This window comes from Acanthaster planci, linkage group LG04 (assembly GCF_054643075.1).
Source record: "Acanthaster planci isolate LZ-2023a linkage group LG04, COTS_SCS, whole genome shotgun sequence".
Taxonomy (NCBI): Eukaryota; Metazoa; Echinodermata; class Asteroidea; order Valvatida; family Acanthasteridae; genus Acanthaster; species Acanthaster planci.
In genome coordinates, this window is record NC_141780.1 from 16,728,309 (window position 1) to 16,746,420 (window position 18,112).

General features: G+C 39.5%; 1 protein-coding gene across 13 annotated transcripts in view; it reads left to right on the forward strand.

The window, feature by feature from the left end:
* The window catches only part of LOC110974022 (uncharacterized), a 34,138-nt gene that overhangs the window by 13,664 nt on the left and 2,362 nt on the right, over window positions 1-18,112 (forward strand). For 11 of the 13 annotated variants that reach the window (XM_087136400.1, XM_087136406.1, XM_087136399.1 and 8 more), the window contains 24 exons: window positions 499-612; window positions 3,422-3,535; window positions 3,799-3,912; window positions 5,072-5,185; window positions 5,834-5,950; window positions 6,324-6,446; window positions 6,923-7,045; window positions 7,433-7,555; window positions 8,051-8,167; window positions 8,584-8,706; window positions 9,230-9,502; window positions 9,837-9,971; window positions 10,612-10,869; window positions 11,089-11,201; window positions 11,643-11,859; window positions 12,648-12,767; window positions 14,337-14,458; window positions 14,692-14,838; window positions 15,247-15,625; window positions 15,968-16,173; window positions 16,579-16,731; window positions 16,890-17,014; window positions 17,109-17,392; window positions 17,889-17,955. In XM_087136400.1, coding sequence (XP_086992526.1) covers window positions 499-612; window positions 3,422-3,535; window positions 3,799-3,912; window positions 5,072-5,185; window positions 5,834-5,950; window positions 6,324-6,446; window positions 6,923-7,045; window positions 7,433-7,555; window positions 8,051-8,167; window positions 8,584-8,706; window positions 9,230-9,502; window positions 9,837-9,971; window positions 10,612-10,869; window positions 11,089-11,201; window positions 11,643-11,859; window positions 12,648-12,767; window positions 14,337-14,458; window positions 14,692-14,838; window positions 15,247-15,625; window positions 15,968-16,173; window positions 16,579-16,731; window positions 16,890-17,014; window positions 17,109-17,392; window positions 17,889-17,955 — 3,781 coding nt within the window. Of the gene's footprint in view, window positions 1-498; window positions 613-3,078; window positions 3,193-3,421; window positions 3,536-3,798; window positions 3,913-5,071; window positions 5,186-5,833; window positions 5,951-6,323; window positions 6,447-6,922; window positions 7,046-7,432; window positions 7,556-8,050; window positions 8,168-8,583; window positions 8,707-9,229; window positions 9,503-9,836; window positions 9,972-10,611; window positions 10,870-11,088; window positions 11,202-11,642; window positions 11,860-12,647; window positions 12,768-14,336; window positions 14,459-14,691; window positions 14,839-15,246; window positions 15,626-15,967; window positions 16,174-16,578; window positions 16,732-16,889; window positions 17,015-17,108; window positions 17,393-17,888; window positions 17,956-18,112 lie in introns of all 13 variants that reach the window. The other 2 variants (XM_087136403.1, XM_087136409.1) reach the window with 2 other exon arrangements.

Below are 18,112 nucleotides of genomic sequence, written 5' to 3' on the forward strand. Positions count from 1 at the left end.
GGAAGATATCTGTTTAACATTTAGTCTCTAAATGTTGATTCAAAAAGTTTCTCCGAGCATCCATTTTCGGTTATGAGTTTTATTTTGTTGACTTTTCTCAAATCCATTAGGAGGTTGGATCGAAATAATTATTGTCATCTTTGTTTTGTTTCAAGACATTGATGATTGCGATCCGGACCCTTGCATGAATGGAGGAATGTGTTTTGATGGTGTCAATAACTACACATGCGAATGTGCACCTGGATACACTGATACCAACTGTACAACAGGTAAGTTTTCTATTATTAATGAGAAAACAATTCAAGAATCAATTTCATTGACATAGATTGGATAGGTATCTTTCATTGCCTTTTTGTGATATTTGTATTTTTGTTTTATGGAGGATATCTGTTTAACATATAATCTCTAAACGTTGATTCAAAAAGTTGCCCCGAACATCATCAAATTCATTAGGAGGTTGGATCGAAATAATTATTGTCATCTTTGTTTTGTTTCAAGACATTGATGATTGCGATCCGGACCCTTGCATGAATGGAGGAATGTGTTTTGATGGTGTCAATAACTACACATGTGAATGTGCACCTGGATACACTGATACCAACTGTACAACAGGTAAGTTTTCTATTATTAATGAGAAAACATTTCAAGAATCAATTGCATTGACGTAGATTGTATTGGTATCTTTCATTGCCTTCTTGTGATATTTGTATTTTTGTTTTATGGAGGATATCTGTTTAACATATAGTCTCTAAATGTTGATTCAAAAAGTTGCTCCGAGCATCCATTTTCGGATATGAGTTTTATTTTGTTGACTTTTCTCAAATCCATTAGGAGGTTGGATCGAAATAATTATTGTCATCTTTGTTTTGTTTCAAGACATTGATGATTGCGATCCGGACCCTTGCATGAATGGAGGAATGTGTTTTGATGGTGTCAATAACTACACATGCGAATGTGCACCTGGATACACTGATACCAACTGTACAACAGGTAAGTTTTCTATTATTAATGAGAAAACAATTCAAGAATCAATTTCATTGACATAGATTGGATAGGTATCTTTCATTGCCTTTTTGTGATATTTGTATTTTTGTTTTATGGAGGATATCTGTTTAACATATAATCTCTAAACGTTGATTCAAAAAGTTGCCCCGAACATCATCAAATTCATTAGGAGGTTGGATCGAAATAATTATTGTCCTCTTTGTTTTTTTTCAAGACATTGATGATTGCGATCCGGACCCTTGCATGAATGGAGGAATGTGTTTTGATGGTGTCAATAACTACACATGCGAATGTGCACCTGGATACACTGATACCAACTGTACAACAGGTAAGTTTTCTATTATTAATGAGAAAACACTTCAAGAATCAATTTCTTTGACGGAGATTGGATAGGTATCTTTCGTTGCCTTCTTGTAATATTTGTACATTTTGTTTTCAGGAAGATATCTGTTTAACATATAGTATCTAAACGTTGATTGAAAAAAGTTGCTCCGAACATCCATTTTCGGACATGAGTTTTATTTTGTTGACTTTTCTCAAATTCATCAGGAGGTTGGATCGAAATAATTATTGTCCTCTTTGTTTTGTTTCAAGACATTGATGATTGCGATCCAGACCCTTGCATGAATGAAGGAATGTGTTTTGATGGTGTCAATAACTACACATGCGAATGTGCACCTGGATACACTGATACCAACTGTACAACAGGTACGTTTTCTATTATTAATGAGAAAACAATTCAAGAATTAATTTCATTGACGTAGATTGTATTGGTATCTTTCATTGCCTTCTTGTGATATTTGTATTTTTGTTTTATGGAGGATATCTGTTTAACATATAGTCTCTAAACGTTGATTCAAAAAGTTGCCCGAACATCCATTTTCGGACATGAGTTTTATTTTGAAGACTTTTCTCAAATTCATGAGGAGGTTGGATCGAAATAATTATTGTCATCTTTGTTTTGTTTCAAGACATTGATGATTGCGATCCGGACCCTTGCATGAATGGAGGAATGTGTTTTGATGGTGTCAATAACTACACTTGTGAATGTGCACCTGGATACACTGATACCAACTGTACAATAGGTAAGTTTTTTATTATTAATGAGAAAACAATTCAAGAATCAATTGCATTGACGTAGATTGGATAGGTATCTTTCATTGCCTTCTTGTAATATTTGTACATTTTGTTTTCAGGAAGATATCTGTTTAACATATAGTCTCTAAATGTTGATTCAAAAAGTTGCTCCGAGCATCCATTTTCGGACATGAGTTTTATTTTGTTGACTTTTCTCAAATCCATTAGGAGGTTGGATCGAAATAATTATTGTCATCTTTGTTTTGTTTCAAGACATTGATGATTGCGATCCGGACCCTTGCATGAATGGAGGAATGTGTTTTGATGGTGTCAATAACTACACATGCGAATGTGCACCTGGATACACTGATACCAACTGTACAACAGGTAAGTTTTCTATTATTAATGAGAAAACAATTCAAGAATCAATTTCATTGACATAGATTGGATAGGTATCTTTCATTGCCTTTTTGTGATATTTGTATTTTTGTTTTATGGAGGATATCTGTTTAACATATAATCTCTAAACGTTGATTCAAAAAGTTGCCCCGAACATCATCAAATTCATTAGGAGGTTGGATCGAAATAATTATTGTCATCTTTGTTTTTTTTCAAGACATTGATGATTGCGATCCGGACCCTTGCATGAATGGAGGAATGTGTTTTGATGGTGTCAATAACTACACATGCGAATGTGCACCTGGATACACTGATACCAACTGTACAACAGGTAAGTTTTCTATTATTAATGAGAAAACACTCCAAGAATCAATTTCTTTGACGGAGATTGGATAGGTATCTTTCGTTGCCTTCTTGTAATATTTGTACATTTTGTTTTCAGGAAGATATCTGTTTAACATATAGTATCTAAACGTTGATTCAAAAAAGTTGCTCCGAACATCCATTTTCGGACATGAGTTTTATTTTGTTGACTTTTCTCAAATTCATCAGGAGGTTGGATCGAAATAATTATTGTCCTCTTTGTTTTGTTTCAAGACATTGATGATTGCGATCCGGACCCTTGCATGAATGAAGGAATGTGTTTTGATGGTGTCAATAACTACACATGCGAATGTGCACCTGGATACACTGATACCAACTGTACAACAGGTACGTTTTCTATTATTAATGAGAAAACAATTCAAGAATTAATTTCATTGACGTAGATTGTATTGGTATCTTTCATTGCCTTCTTGTGATATTTGTATTTTTGTTTTATGGAGGATATCTGTTTAACATATATTCTCTAAACGTTGATTCAAAAAGTTGCTCCGAACATCATCAAATTCATTAGGAGGTTGGATCGAAATAATTATTGTCATCTTTGTTTCGCTTCAAGACATCGATGATTGCGATCCGGACCCTTGCATGAATGGAGGAATGTGTTTTGATGGTGTCAATAACTACACATGTGAATGTGCACCTGGATACACTGATACCAACTGTACAACAGGTAAGTTTTCTATTATTAATGAGAAAACATTTCAAGAATCAATTGCATTGACGTAGATTGTATTGGTATCTTTCATTGCCTTCTTGTGATATTTGTATTTTTGTTTTATGGAGGATATCTGTTTAACATATAGTCTCTAAACGTTGATTCAAAAAGTTGCCCGAACATCCATTTTCGGACATGAGTTTTATTTTGTTGACTTTTCTCAAATTCATTAGAAAGTTGGATCGAAATAATTATTGTCATCTTTGTTTCGCTTCAAGACATCGATGATTGCGATCCGGACCCTTGCATGAATGGAGGAATGTGTTTTGATGGTGTCAATAACTACACATGCAGATGTGCACCTGGATACACTGATACCAACTGTACAACAGGTAAGTTTTCTATTATTAATGAGAAAAACAATTCAAGAATTAATTTCATTGACGGAGATTGTATTGGTATCTTTCATTGCCTTCTTGTGATATTTGTATTTTTGTTTTATGGAGGATATCTGTTTAACATATAGTCTCTAAACGTTGATTCAAAAAGTTGCTCCAAACATCCATTTTCGGACGTGTGTTTTATTTTGTTGACTTTTCTCAAATTCATTAGGAGGTTGGATCGAAATAATTATTGTCATCTTTGTTTTGTTTCAAGACATTGATGATTGCGATCCGGACCCTTGCATGAATGGAGGAATGTGTTTTGATGGTGTCAATAACTACACATGCACATGTGCACCTGGATACACTGATACCAACTGTACAACAGGTAAGTTTTCTATTATTAATGAGAAAACACTCCAAGAATCAATTTCTTTGACGGAGATTGGATAGGTATCTTTCGTTGCTTCTTGTAATATTTGTATTTTTGTTTTAAGGAAGATATCTGTTTAACATATAGTATCTAAACGTTGATTCAAAAAAGTTGCTCCGAACATCCATTTTCGGACATGAGTTTTATTTTGTTGACTTTTCTCAAATTCATTAGGAGGTTGGATCGAAATAATTATTGTCATCTTTGTTTTTGTTTCAAGACATTGATGATTGCGATCCCAACCCTTGCATGAATAGAGGAATGTGTTCTGATGGTGTAAAAATCTACACATGCACATGTGTTTTATTAGTAACGATAAATTGAAGAATCTTTTGATTGATGTAAATCAAGCTCGTGTTTAACCCTGCATTGCTTCCCTTTTACGGTTATGTACTCCTTTTTGTTGATTCTTTGGTCTTCAAAGTGTAACAGAAATGGTGTTTTCATATCATCATAAGATTTTCATATCATCATAAGATTAAAGTCAACAAGGATCTAAAACTTTGTAGTAGTTAGATATTGATGATTGTAATCCCAACCCTTGTATGAATGGAGTAATTCTGTTTTGATGGCGTCAGTAACTACACATGCACATGTGCACCAGGATACACTGATTCCAACTGTACAACGAGTATTTTTTCCCTCTAGTTTTCTCTTTTAACCTCGAAGTGTCACTTTGTTTGAAAATAGGTTCGTATTTGTAATCTGTTGTATTGAATTTGTTTCCTTTTCTAGACATTGATGATTGCAACCCTAACCGTTGTGCAAATGGAGGAACGTGTACTGACGATGTCAATGACTACATCTGCACATGTGCATCAGGATACACAGATAAGAGCTGCACAACAGGTGAGTCAGAGTGTGACATCCAGAGGGCTTCTGAACCCTTCTCATCATCAATCCTCTCGAGCTGCATTTCTCAGTTGTGCGTGCCCCCCAACTACCGCACACGCTCAGAAGTGAAGGCATATCCCCAGAAGTGGCTCAAAAGACTGCTTCCTCTGTCGCCACCAAGTGCCTCAACGACCTCCACTGGAAGTCAATAACTTGCCAGTCTCTAGCCAAACAAAAGTCAGCTAGAAGGTAATCACAAGTCAGTCCTCATCCAATCATCAGACATTCCCAATCAATTACTGGCCGAACACAAATTGGTTGCTTGCCTATGAAGAGTTAATCATCTGCCAATCACTAGTCAACCAGACTTGTAGACAGTCACAAGCATTAACCGGCAAACACTGACGTGTGACTTGCAATAAAAGAGTGATTAAAAAATCTGTGCTCCAGTCTCCTGTATTATTAGGTACTCCATTGAAAACAGTTTGCTGTGGTCTTTTTTAGAATTTCTGTCAGAAAAATAGTTTCCAGCACCACTTAATTTTATTGCATTGGTAAGACATCAAAAATTCCCCATCACCGAAGAAAAGGTTTGACATTTTCTCAAACGTTTTGCTTATTTTGCAGAATTCGAAATTTTCCTTACTGTTGTACTCTCCCCAGATATTGATGAGTGTTTGGATTCACCATGTCCATCTGGTGCTGATTGCATGAATCAGCCTGGAAGTTTCATCTGTGTATGCCCTGACGGTTATACCTGGAACACCACACACTGCATTGGTAAGAAACACCACAACTTGATGGAAAACCTCTTTTCCGCGTACTGAAGAAACTTTTTCTGCCAGAAGTTTTATTCTCCCTTTTATGTTACTTTTCTGCTTGAGTGTGAGCTGCCATAAAATTCCCATAATGTAACTTTCAATTTAGCTAATGAGAAATGTGCTCTTTAATTTCTTTCGTCAAGTAACCGGTTTTGTAACAATTTTGGGGAAATTATCAAAGATTCTGTAATGTACTCTGCAAACAGTTCTTAAAAAACTGGTCCAAAAGTAGGTTTAGCCCCTTTCAATGATCTGATCATAGCCGTCTAGATCTCTTGACTGTTTTGTGTTTGCTTTGAGAAATTGTTTCACTATTTTCTTTCATTAATCAGACATAGATGAGTGTTCTACGCAAGAATCTGTCTGTCCATCTTCGCTGCCTTGTCAGAATCTCAAAGGCTCCTTCACCTGTGTATGTCAATCAGGATTTGTCTTTGATGGCAGTCAGTGCAATGGTATGTCCTAAAAAAGGTTTGCCTTCGCTCTTTCCATTCTGCTGTGGAACATTCTAAACTGAGCAGTTTGCTTTTAATTTGTGTCTGTGATATTTTGTTTGTTTATGGTGGTCATTTGCCAAGTCAACCATAGAGATGGATGTTACATCATACGGGGTGAATCATGTATTAAAGGAAAGTTCTAGCAGTCAAAGATCACCTTACATTTTACAGAGTGATTCACAACCTTTGACGATCTTTTTGACTCACTATTTTTATATTATTTCTTCATTTTTTGCCTTTGCATCTTTCGGGGCACAAAAAACCATCAGTGCCACACATCACAGCAGTCAGGAGTAGAACACAAATATTGAATAGAAGTTGAAGTATTAAAGAATTATGTTGTAGATCAGATGGAGCAGGCAGAAAGTTTTTTTCACCCTTGACCCGTTTCAGATGTTGAATTGTTCTCAAGTAGGTTGTTTTTTTTTGTCCAGACGTGAATGAGTGTGAAGAGATATCGTCGTGTCCGCCCACCAACCGTCCTTGCATTAACAGCATAGGTGGCTTTGCGTGCACCTGTCCGAGTGGGTATGAGTGGAATTCATCACAGTGCATCGGTGAGAACCAAACAAGTTGTTTAATTTGCAGACATAAACATGTACATGTATTTCCTTTCACAATAGTTTGATTACAGGCTTTTTGCAAAGTTTAGATGACATAATGTATTGTGTTCATGGAGGCCTCTTCTGGTTTGCTGGAAATTTCAACATGCCTGTTGCAATCCTACATTTGAAATAGAAAAAATTATTGATTGGATTTTACTCTTTGGAAGTTTGTAGAGATTTTTCATGGCTTTTCAAATTTTCCCCTAAAATAAAGTTTTTGGAGACTCTTTGCTCATTGCATAACATCAATTGTATCAAACTGATCTCTTGTGGCAGATAGGCCCTGCCCTGCATTGATATGAACTAATTTTAAGCATGAATTTGTTTCACAATCCTTAGATATGGATGAATGCCTGGCTGATAAACCTCCATGCCCCGAGTTGGTTCCTTGTCAGAACACAATGGGTAGTTTCACCTGTCTGTGCAATCAAGGCTATGCCTGGGATGGCAGAAACTGTTCAGGTAGGTTCACATCCCTTCTGGTCTGACTCGATTCCTTGTCAGAACACAGTGGGCAGTTTCACCTGTCAGTGCAATCAAAGACTACGCCTGGGATTGCAGGTTCACATCCCTTCTGGCCTGACTTGATTCCTTGTCAGAACACAGTGGGCAGTTTCACCTGTCAGTGCAATCAAAGACTACGCCTGGGATGGCAGGAACTGGTTTCTTGTCAGAACATAGAGGGCAGTCTCACTCATCTATGCAATCAAGATTATGCCACAAAAACTATTACTTTTTTATGTATCCAGTCAAGATTTGTGTCTTGAGTTTATAAATCAATCAAGATTTACTGGAACAAAAACAACAATTCTCCCCGATTGCTGGCATGGCCGGATTTCTTTCAGTGGATCGGAAATTGTTTTGTTTTGATTTGCTAGTCCTCATCATGCCTCACCTTTCTACAACACGTAAATGTTTGCTCACATGGATACCACTTTTCTCCTTCACTTTTACCAGATGTGGATGAATGTTCAGATATGCCGTGTTCTGATGAAGCAACTTGCGTCAACCAGCCAGGAGGTTTCACCTGTTTATGCCCCAGTGGATATTTCTGGAATGGAACTTCTTGTGATGGTAACAATTCAAGTCTTTCCACTGAACTCTTCATATTGAAATGAAACTTAAAGGAAGTTGCGGTCTTCTAAATTTCCAGCCACTTATTCAACAGTGATCCTATCCAAATGCACTTTGATAAAAGGGAGAAAAACTTAAAGTTATCCAGGAATTATTGTCTTTTGTTAGAAACTCTGTCTTTGCAGTTGTTAAGTGTCCAGTAGGCTTTAAATATCCTAAAAGTGTGGAAAAGTAAAACAGGTAAAACACATTTCTAAAGCACATTCATGAATGCTAGCTATAAATGGCAAAATTATTCCCAGGCAATACATTTGGCTGTCATCAGATTATAGATTTACCTTGGTCTAATGAACTTACGTTAGTAAAAAAGGAACTATGTGCATCATAGCGTTATTTTGCTGTCGGTTTCTTTGAAGATGTTAATGAGTGTGAACAGGGGACTCCAGTCTGTCCGTCAATGTTGCCTTGTCAGAACACGATAGGAAGCTTCACTTGTATCTGCCCGGAAGGTTTTGCATGGAATGGAACTCAGTGCACAGGTAGCAATCAATTTTGTCTCTTTCTTTTGGATTCCTCTAATCCAGTCTCATAATGGGGGTTTTAACTGTGGCTGTCTGTCTACTGAGTTGTCTGGCTGTATAGTAGTTAACTACTGGCTGGCTGTGCGGATATGGCTATGGCTGCATGGTTGGCCGTATGACTCATGACAGCTGCCTGCACTGCTGTGTGGCCCAAATGTGGCCAACTGTATGTGTGACCTGGTAGATATCTGCCTTTCACTTGTGTTTAACCACCTGATATGCGGCTGGCATCTTTTGTTGTTTTACAAGCAGGGCCAGCAGTGGCATAGCAAAGGCATTTTCTTTGGGAAGATGGGGGTGGTGTGCCAGAGTCAATTTGCTGACTTGTAACTTGTTGCTCACCTTGTGTTGTGTAAAATTTGTGCCATGGTACGCTACATTTCATGCTTGCCACTGAACTGTAATTAATTATTGTGGGGGGGGGGTCTTCCCCCGTTGCTACGCCCCAGGGCCAATGAAATCTAATGTTTTTTATTTGCAGATGTGGATGAATGTCAGACCTCTGACCCAGCATGTCCTGCACTGGCTGCTTGTAACAACACTTATGGCTCATTCCAGTGTCACTGCCAAGATGGCTACACGCTGACCAGCCAATCCCAATCCAGTTTACAATTCTGCATGGATATTGACGAATGCCAGGATGAAGCGTTATACGATTGCCATGGCAATGCTACCTGCATCAATGTGGCTGGTTCCTACCGCTGCATGTGCTTGGAAGCACAAGGTTACCGTGGTGATGGCAAAGTCTGTACGCGTAAGTTAATTTAGAATTTTTGCCCATACTGACCATCCTATATCTATCAAATGCTATTGATTGGTGGGAAATGCCACAGTCAATGCATGTAAATCATGGAAGCCCATACTGTCCAGTTGGAGTTTGCGGAAGTTATAGGTCACCCACTGATGATGGTGCAGTATGAATAAAGATTTTATTCCCAAAAGAATGTATCATTAAAACTGCGCTCAGAGATGAGACTGTAGGCAACCATGTTTCACACGTGGGTACACTCGGCAAGGCTATTATGTGTGGTGAAGGTGCAGACGAATATGACTTTGCGTCTTAGAAATCTGCGTTTATCTTCCTGCAGCATTTGACCTCTGTGAGAGTGGACCTTGCTTGAATCAAGGTCGTTGTACGTCGTCATTAGGAAGTGGTAGCTATGAGTGCGAGTGTACACAAGACTTTACAGGCGTCAGTTGTGGAATCAGCGCCGTACCTCAAGGTATGCTGTTATAGTCATGGATGAAAACGATGCATACTTCTGACATTTCCTCAGAAGCTGTATGTTTGAAGAATTTGTTTCCATCTCTCATCTTCATGTTCCATAATGTATATTGTGGAGTTTGTTAGCTTTGGCTTAAGTTGAATTTGATCACTCCCAGCTACTACAGTCTTGCATTGAATAAAACTCTCATTCATCAGTTTGAATAAAAAACAATGAATTCCAAAGTGATTGGCAGATCCAAGGGGTCTTCCAAAAGGGGCACATGTTTTTTTGTTTTTGCAATATAATGAGTATATTAATGAAATGGTTGGGTTGTACTTTGTTTCCCCTTCTTTCCAAAATGTTTCAAAATCCAAACAATTTGCTCCAACCCTCAGAAAGATGGTTGCATAAAAATATTTGGGTTTCCCCAGAAACATTTGGATCTGCCTTTGCAACAGTGACACAAGTAACTGATTTTGCATGAACACTTGTTAGGCCTGCAAAACTACAATTGTCTGTTTAAGGCACGGTATGTTTTTGGAATGCCATGGTGTTGAACATAAATTATAGTCATTTTTAGATCCACAGATAGTTTCTGTAGAGCATGATTCATTTTCAAGTTCCATTTAATTTGGTTTATTCTTTTTTGGCACAGGTCCAGCAGCCGTCCTGAAGCATCCTGAGCCCAGCCGCATCTTGGTGTCACAGTACGACACTGTCTCGCTAGAGTGCCAATTTGAGAACGTAGCGAGTTTTGCATGGTACAGAAATGGGCAGAGGCTGGCTGGTTCGACAGGCCTGTCATTCCTCATGATCACTGGAGTCACTTCTGATCGAGGGTACTACTGGTGTGAGGGATTCGGCCTAGGGGGAGTGACAGTGAGAACAAACTCCTCCTTGATTCTTATTGAAGGTAGAAAAAAACACTCAGCCTAAAATCAATGCAACTTCTAAAAGTGTCTTCAAGTGTCAATGCTTTTTTGTATTGCATGTTTCTGGCAGTCTGTCACATGTCGAATTGAAGTCCTTGAAACTGTTTTTGTGTATCATTTCAACGCCCGGTTGCATTTATCAATTGTACGGTATGTTTTTTTTCTTAAGAACATTTTTACGTCACACTGTCATCTTCCAGGAGTGTTTGCATTCACTGCGAAGACCCGGTTTCCGACACTGACATTTGTTGAGGAGTTGAGAAATAAAAGCTCTCAGCGTTTCCAAAATGTAGCAGGTGAAATTGCAACCTTTGTAAGTACAGCCAGATTTGTCCAGCACACCACAGATACTTTAAACCGCAGGGTGACACACAAAAATAGAATTCCGGCAGATGAGAGACACAATTGCAGTAATAAGAATTAATGAAAGAACAGCAGCCAATTCCACAAAACTTTAAGCAATGATATAATTTCACTGACACCATACTTCTTGTCAGAGTGGAGTGGAGACTAATCTTAGGACACTGGCACCTTGTCCAGTGACATGTTGAATGTGTTTTAATTGTGAGGAGTGCCTACATTTTGCCAATTGGCAACAGACAACGTATGCGCATGACCGGAGCCTGAGCTTAAGGCAACACCTAATAAATGGTTTCTATGTTCTGGTCTATGCCAGTTAAATCAGCTCTTTCCATATCTTTTTCAGTCTGTTATTGTGGCAAATTATTCCCCCCATCTCTGTTTTTCACAACAGCAAGCTGAGGGTTTGCAATCAAGAGGGGTTCCCTCAAACGTTGTCGTTCAAGAGCTAGAGAGCGGCAGTATACTAGCAACATCTGAAATCCTAACTCAAGATGAGACGATGCCATCTGACAATGAGGTACTGGGTGTCGTCAAGGAAGCCCTGGTAGCTATAGCAACAGCCTCTGGTGGATTCATGGATCCGTCATCTATCACCATGGAGAGCAGTGGTAGGACACTGAATCTTGTTAACACTGAGATGAAGCCAGGGTGTTCAAGCTAGAGTTGTCAGATTCAAATGTGAAATTGTTCTTTAAAGGTTGTATCCACTCTGAGTGGAACAAAAGAGGGCGTGTTTTTTTGGCACTCACCGCATAGGTGCACCATGAGCCGTGCAAGTATATGCACGTTTGACGTGGAGCACGCTGAGCACGCCTAACTAATTTATTCCAGCACGCATGATCTTTGCGTACACGCAGAACGCATGCAAGAACCCGCTTGTAACCACCTGTCTTTCTTTTGCCAATTGGGGGTGCACTTCAGCTCAGGGCGGAGAGACCTCACCTGAACATTTTTGAAATTTTTGGTTGTCACTCTGACCGTTCTGAGGCAACTTATGTGGAAAATTCAGTTTTGCAATTGATAACTGCTTATTTGCAATTATGCCATGGGTCGTCCAGTTCCTAATCAGTGTTCAGTAGATGTTCCTGTGTGTCCTATCAGTTCCTTATTAATACTTTCTTTGACAGCAATTTGATTTTTATTCTTTGAGCTAAAAGTATCAGCAGTACATGCAAATTCTTGAAATTCTATTTCCTGTTTGGAAAAGGAAAGGGCATTGTGTTTGTCATTATTGTCTGAAATTTTGTGTAAAGAGCAGCATCATGGAAGCATCACTGTGCTGACGTACCAGGGTTTTTTTGATCAATACGGTTGCCTGCTGTTGCAATCCACCAATCAGATGATGGTGACTTTACATAACAACTGTTCATATCACATTGTTTGTTTTGTTTTGTAGGGAGTTGTGTGGAATCGAGCTTGTCATCGATCTATGGTATCATTACTTTCCCAGCTGGAGCTCTTGGTTCGACCACACAGTCCAACCCTGATCGTCTCTGTCCTGATTATACCATAAATAGTATGTTGCCAACCTCTGAAGCTAATGCTGAATATTCACCGTGTATTTTACATTTATTGCAAAAATACAATATTGTACACAATATTCCTGAGAACAAAACTGAACTCGATGTTAGGTTAAAACCAAAAGATTTCTATAGTGCAACTTGACTGCCTGTGTGTTAACATTTGGTACTTGGGTACCAGACAGTTTATTCCATCCACATTGGTCATGAGTCTGCATGCAATGCAACATGCAGAATGTGCCACGCGCATGCCAAGTTCGTATACAATATGCAAGGAGATTCTACTGGACAACTTTAAAAGGAATATACCATAAAATGGACGGGGGGTGTTTGGGAAAATGAATTTTAGAACAATATCATTGGAAATCCATCATATGTTGACTTCTTTTAACTCTCTGAATCAAAAGGTATTTATGAATGGGAATACATAAGTGCTTGGCCGGTCTCAAACTATTGTTTAAGACATTGCCGTTTAAGATGTTAATGCCCTTGCCTGCGGCTCGGGCATTAGTTGCGTCCGTTCTCCTGAGCTGGTCTTAAACACGTTTAAGACCGGCCAAGCACATACTTATTCCCTTATTTAACCCCCTTAGAGTGTATAAAAAAAATCTATTGAAATTGGATGATTGAAGATTGTTCGAATAACTATTTGACTAGTAACTGCTAAGTGTGAGGGAGAAAAACTAATTTAACATATTCCACCTAAACCAAATTCCATGATGATGTTGATTATTAGAAATCAAAATTGGTGTTTACTTGTGCATGTGTGTTTTTTGTGTGTTATTTTATTGATTTTTAATGGCTTTTAAATGAATGTTTATGTCACATTGTGAAATTTGTAATTGCAACAGGAAATAAAATATCTGACATTTATATATATATGATAGATTAAAATTTCAGATTATCTCAGGTGATTTGAATTGATCTGATCCAATATGATCTGATCTGATCTAATTTGATTTCATCTGATCAAATTGCATAAGTATATTTGCACAGTGTTGATTTGTACGCCTTCACTGGCAAAGAAGAGAGAGGCTGATATGGACCACTTCGTCTGGGAGCTCTGTGTGCTCGGGCAAAGACAGTGCATGCCAATTAACAGAAAATGGTCTCAGCATGCTCACAATGGCCTGTGCTGAGGCGTGCACACTGAGTGTCTTATCCATGTGATGTTGTTTCTATGAAAAAACACCCATCTATTGTCACGCTCATGCCTATAGACCTCTATCAACCATGTGACTGAATTGCATTATTTTGTAAACAATACCACCATGTGTGGACCGCCGTAGCCACGGTGATCACATATATTCCTACGGGCAGCTTCAACCACGAGCAAGTGCATGTGCGAACGCTGCATGCTTGACTAGTTTATCTTTAATAAGTAGATTACCATCACAACACTATTCACCATTACCATCACAACACATTGTGGTCCAGCACAATGGTGACATCACATGGAAAGGGTCTCTAGCAGAATGGTCACCAGTGCTTAGTTTGAGTGTGTCCTGTCACAGTTTACTGATATCTCTACATTTACCTTGGAATTTGCCATTGTTCCTCGCTAGGTGGTCAGCGCATAGCGTTTGCCGTGTGTGTTGGCGATGGCTTCTCTCTGGCGCAGTGGGTCTTTGAGGTGCAGTGCGGCCGGAATTTGACTGTCGATGAAAGGCTAGCTCTCCTGAACCAGGTCAGTCCCACTCTGTACTTGGTAACCTCCAACAGGCTGGTTGGAACTGTTTCAAAATTGGTGCCTGATACAAGAACTCAAGCAGACCGAGTGAAGTTTACTGTATTGAAGTAGGTACAATATTTATTGTTTTTAAATCGTGTATCGGTACAAAGTTCTTTGATGGTCAGAGAACAATATAACTTCTAAAAGTCTTCACAGGATATTGAGTGTTTCTCAACTTCTTTCAATAGGTGACGGTCACTATGGAGAACGTGATGGAAGTAGCCTCTCAAGTTGTAACTCTGACAGAAGAGGCAGCCATGCTGACAGATGAAGGGGTCGCATCAACTGCTGATATCATGGAGAAGGTTGCTGATGTCAATTCAGATAATGTTGAGGTAAATCTCTTGACAGTTTGTCATCTGCCTCCTTGGCAATTTGTGTCAAATGATGTGCGCAGGCGGGGCATACATAGTGTGTACCTCTCCACGAAGAAGTCCACATAATGTAGGGTGCGATGGCATTGTGTGGACTCGCACACGTTCACACAATGTTTTCCGCTCTCTGAAAAACAGTTTCAGAGGCATTTTGGGGTCAAGGTTATCTGTGGCGAAAGTAAGAGGAACAGTCTAGGAAATCATCATCGAAAATCCAGCTCAAAGGAGTTATCATAGTGGGAGAAAAAGGAGCATTTTCCTCAAGTTTCCTTTACCACACAAAAAAAGGAATGTCCACACTTTGTAGGTAAAACAGGTATGGGTGAACTTGCTTAGGGTCATTTTCTTCTTGTCTGCCTTGTTTCCCAGGTAACAGTTACTGTGGTGGATACTGTGGGTAACCTCATGGATACCAGTGAGGATTCCTTAATGGAAGCCCAAATGAGGACGCAGGCCCCACGCAGAATTGTCAAAATTTTAGAGCGACAGCTTATTGCAGTTCCGGTTGCTAGCAACATGTCGTTCCGTGAAATCCACCCCAACATTGCCGTGGAAGTCCGCAGTGTGTCTGAATCCACCCTTCTGAGTGGACTGGGGTTCACATCAGTAAATGCCTCATCGATGGAAGCGCTTGGAGAGTCCAGTTTGATGGTGATGGAAGGAGACGAAATGTTTGAAGGAAATCAAGATAGTGAAATGCCTAGTGCTGTACTCATACTGCCTCCTGAAGTCAACATCTTGGCAAGGCGTAGGTGGCATGTTGCATATGTATTAAAACCAGAACAATTCTCAATGTGGTGCAAGTCCAATTGTTTGTCTCATAGAGGCCGCATTTTCACCTACAAAATAACCTCCTCTTTGTTGTTGTACATGTGTATATGCTGACACACACAAAAAAAATATCAATAATAACAAAAAAACTGTCGTGCTTAAGGAATACACGTACCGTTTGTAAGTATGAATCCTCTCTGGAGACAGCCTTTCCTGGTGACCAGTAGTGTTTCCATAAGCACCCATTCAAGTTCTTTCCATGAGAACATACCCAAAGGGTAATGGATCAGTGATCACTCTCTGCATTGATGATTTTCAGGCGACGGGAATGACGGCGGCATCCGCGTGAGTTTCTCCGTCTTCCGAAGAGGAAATCTCTTCCTGTCGCTGTCACTGGCAGACTTCAACGACAGAGAGGACAGATTTAACCGGACCATCAACACTCGCATCATGTCGGCCACTGTGGGCAGCCAACCAATCACAAACCTGAATGAACCCGTCACCATACTACTCACCAGAATTGACGTAAATTCAAAATTTGTTGCTTGGGGTATTTTTTTCCTGTTTTGAAAGTGTAATTAACGTTCAAGGAAATCAATTTGCCTCTTACTTGTAACATTGTTACAAATGCTTTTCAACTGCACCAGTAGGTGAAGAGTAGGTTTGCTATTGTGCAGAGTTTGTGAAGTGGCAAAACTATGGGGGGAACGTTCCCCCCCCCCTTCAGAGGTCAGTGCTGCCCAATGCCACCCCCCCAAAGTTTGAGATTCCAGAAATTACACAATCCATGCACAAGTTACAGTTTCTTAAAAAGTGCCCCTTGAACAGAATGCTTGGCATCTTTAATAGAAATTTCACCCGAGCAACAAGCTACCAAGTTTGTTGGGTTCACTAATAACTGAAGTTTTTTCCCCTTTTGTTTTACCACAGAATGATTCTTATGTGACCAACACAAGTTGTGTGTTTTGGGACACAGTTGAGGGAGACTGGTCGACTGAGGGCTGTCGCATACGTGAACATTACCCAACAGATCAACACATTGCTTGTCAGTGTGATCACTTGACCAACTTTGCAGCTCTGATGGTAAGCTCCATTCAAGCAGCGTGTGTGTAGCAGGTGCCAAATTCAGCTGGTAGCTCTGTGTTTTACTTCTGTGACGATATCACTGTGACTGTTCGCCATCAGTAAGTTATCTAAGGATCATTATCAAATCATCATTTCTTTTTTTTTTTTCTGGACAGGACATCTACCCAGAGTCACCTTTGACTGAGACACAGGAGTTCATACTCAAATTGTTGAGTCTTGTTGGATGTGGAATGTCTATCTTGGGGCTGGCCGTTACCATGGTTACTTACCTCAGTCACATGTGAGGATTGTGTTATGAATTATAAATTGTATTTAATGGTTGTATCAGTCAGGCTGTATTTGGAACTGAATACAATCTCTTTTGATGCTCGCAGGAAACTTCGTGAGAAGCGTCCCAACCGCATCCTGCTAAGCCTCTGTTTCTCTCTACTGTGTCTGTACATCACCTTTGTGGTTGCTACGGCTCTAGACTCAGAGCGAGGCGTTGCCGAGTTGGACGTGTTGCCATGCTGTATCTTAGCTGCCTTCCTGCATTACTTCACATTGACTTCACTCTGTTGGATGGGCGTGGAAGGATGCAATCTGTATCTGCTGTTTGTCAAAGTTGTCAACGTCTACGTGCCAAAATTCATGCTGAAGGCATCACTGGCTGCCTGGGGTGAGTAGTCAGTCCCAAAATGTAGGATAAAAGCCAGACTGGTGAAAAATGAAAATCTCTCAGTGCAACTCCATTAAGTTTGTCAGGAAAAAACATGAGTTGGTCTTTCTAAGAGGAAAGTGACGGTGTTGCTGTAGCTTCACTTTGCCCATTGTCAATTCATGATTTGTAGCATTCTGACTAGAGGTACCCCCTCACTGGCCAAGAAGAGAAAGGTTGGTGGAAACTGTTGCAACTAGACACCCAGCACGTATGCAAACACTGTACATTCTGACTAAAATTAGCTGCGCATACTAAGCCCAGCCTGTGCCAAACAAGCGTGAATCTTGACATACACGCAATGAGATCCCACCCAAGGACCGTTGTCGCCTCGCAAAGATGCACCTCCTACTCCCAAACTCAGTGGATATTTGGCTTAACTTTACAGAGATTGTAAATCATTTTCGAGCTGTTAAGGAAAGCTTCCCAGCATTTTGCTTGGGTGTCATTTTTTCAGGTCTTCCTGTCTTGGTTGTGGCAATTACTGCTGGAGTCACCCGCGAGGATTATGTTGCAACGGACTTGTAAGCTGCTTTCAGTTTGTTTGGAGTTTAATATTTTTGAAATAATAAATATTAATTATTTATTATTTTTTTAATTAGTTTAATAATTTTGTATTTAAAAAATGTTTGATGTTTTTCCTGTGTTTTTAACCCAGTGTAATTTCTTCACTTTTAATTT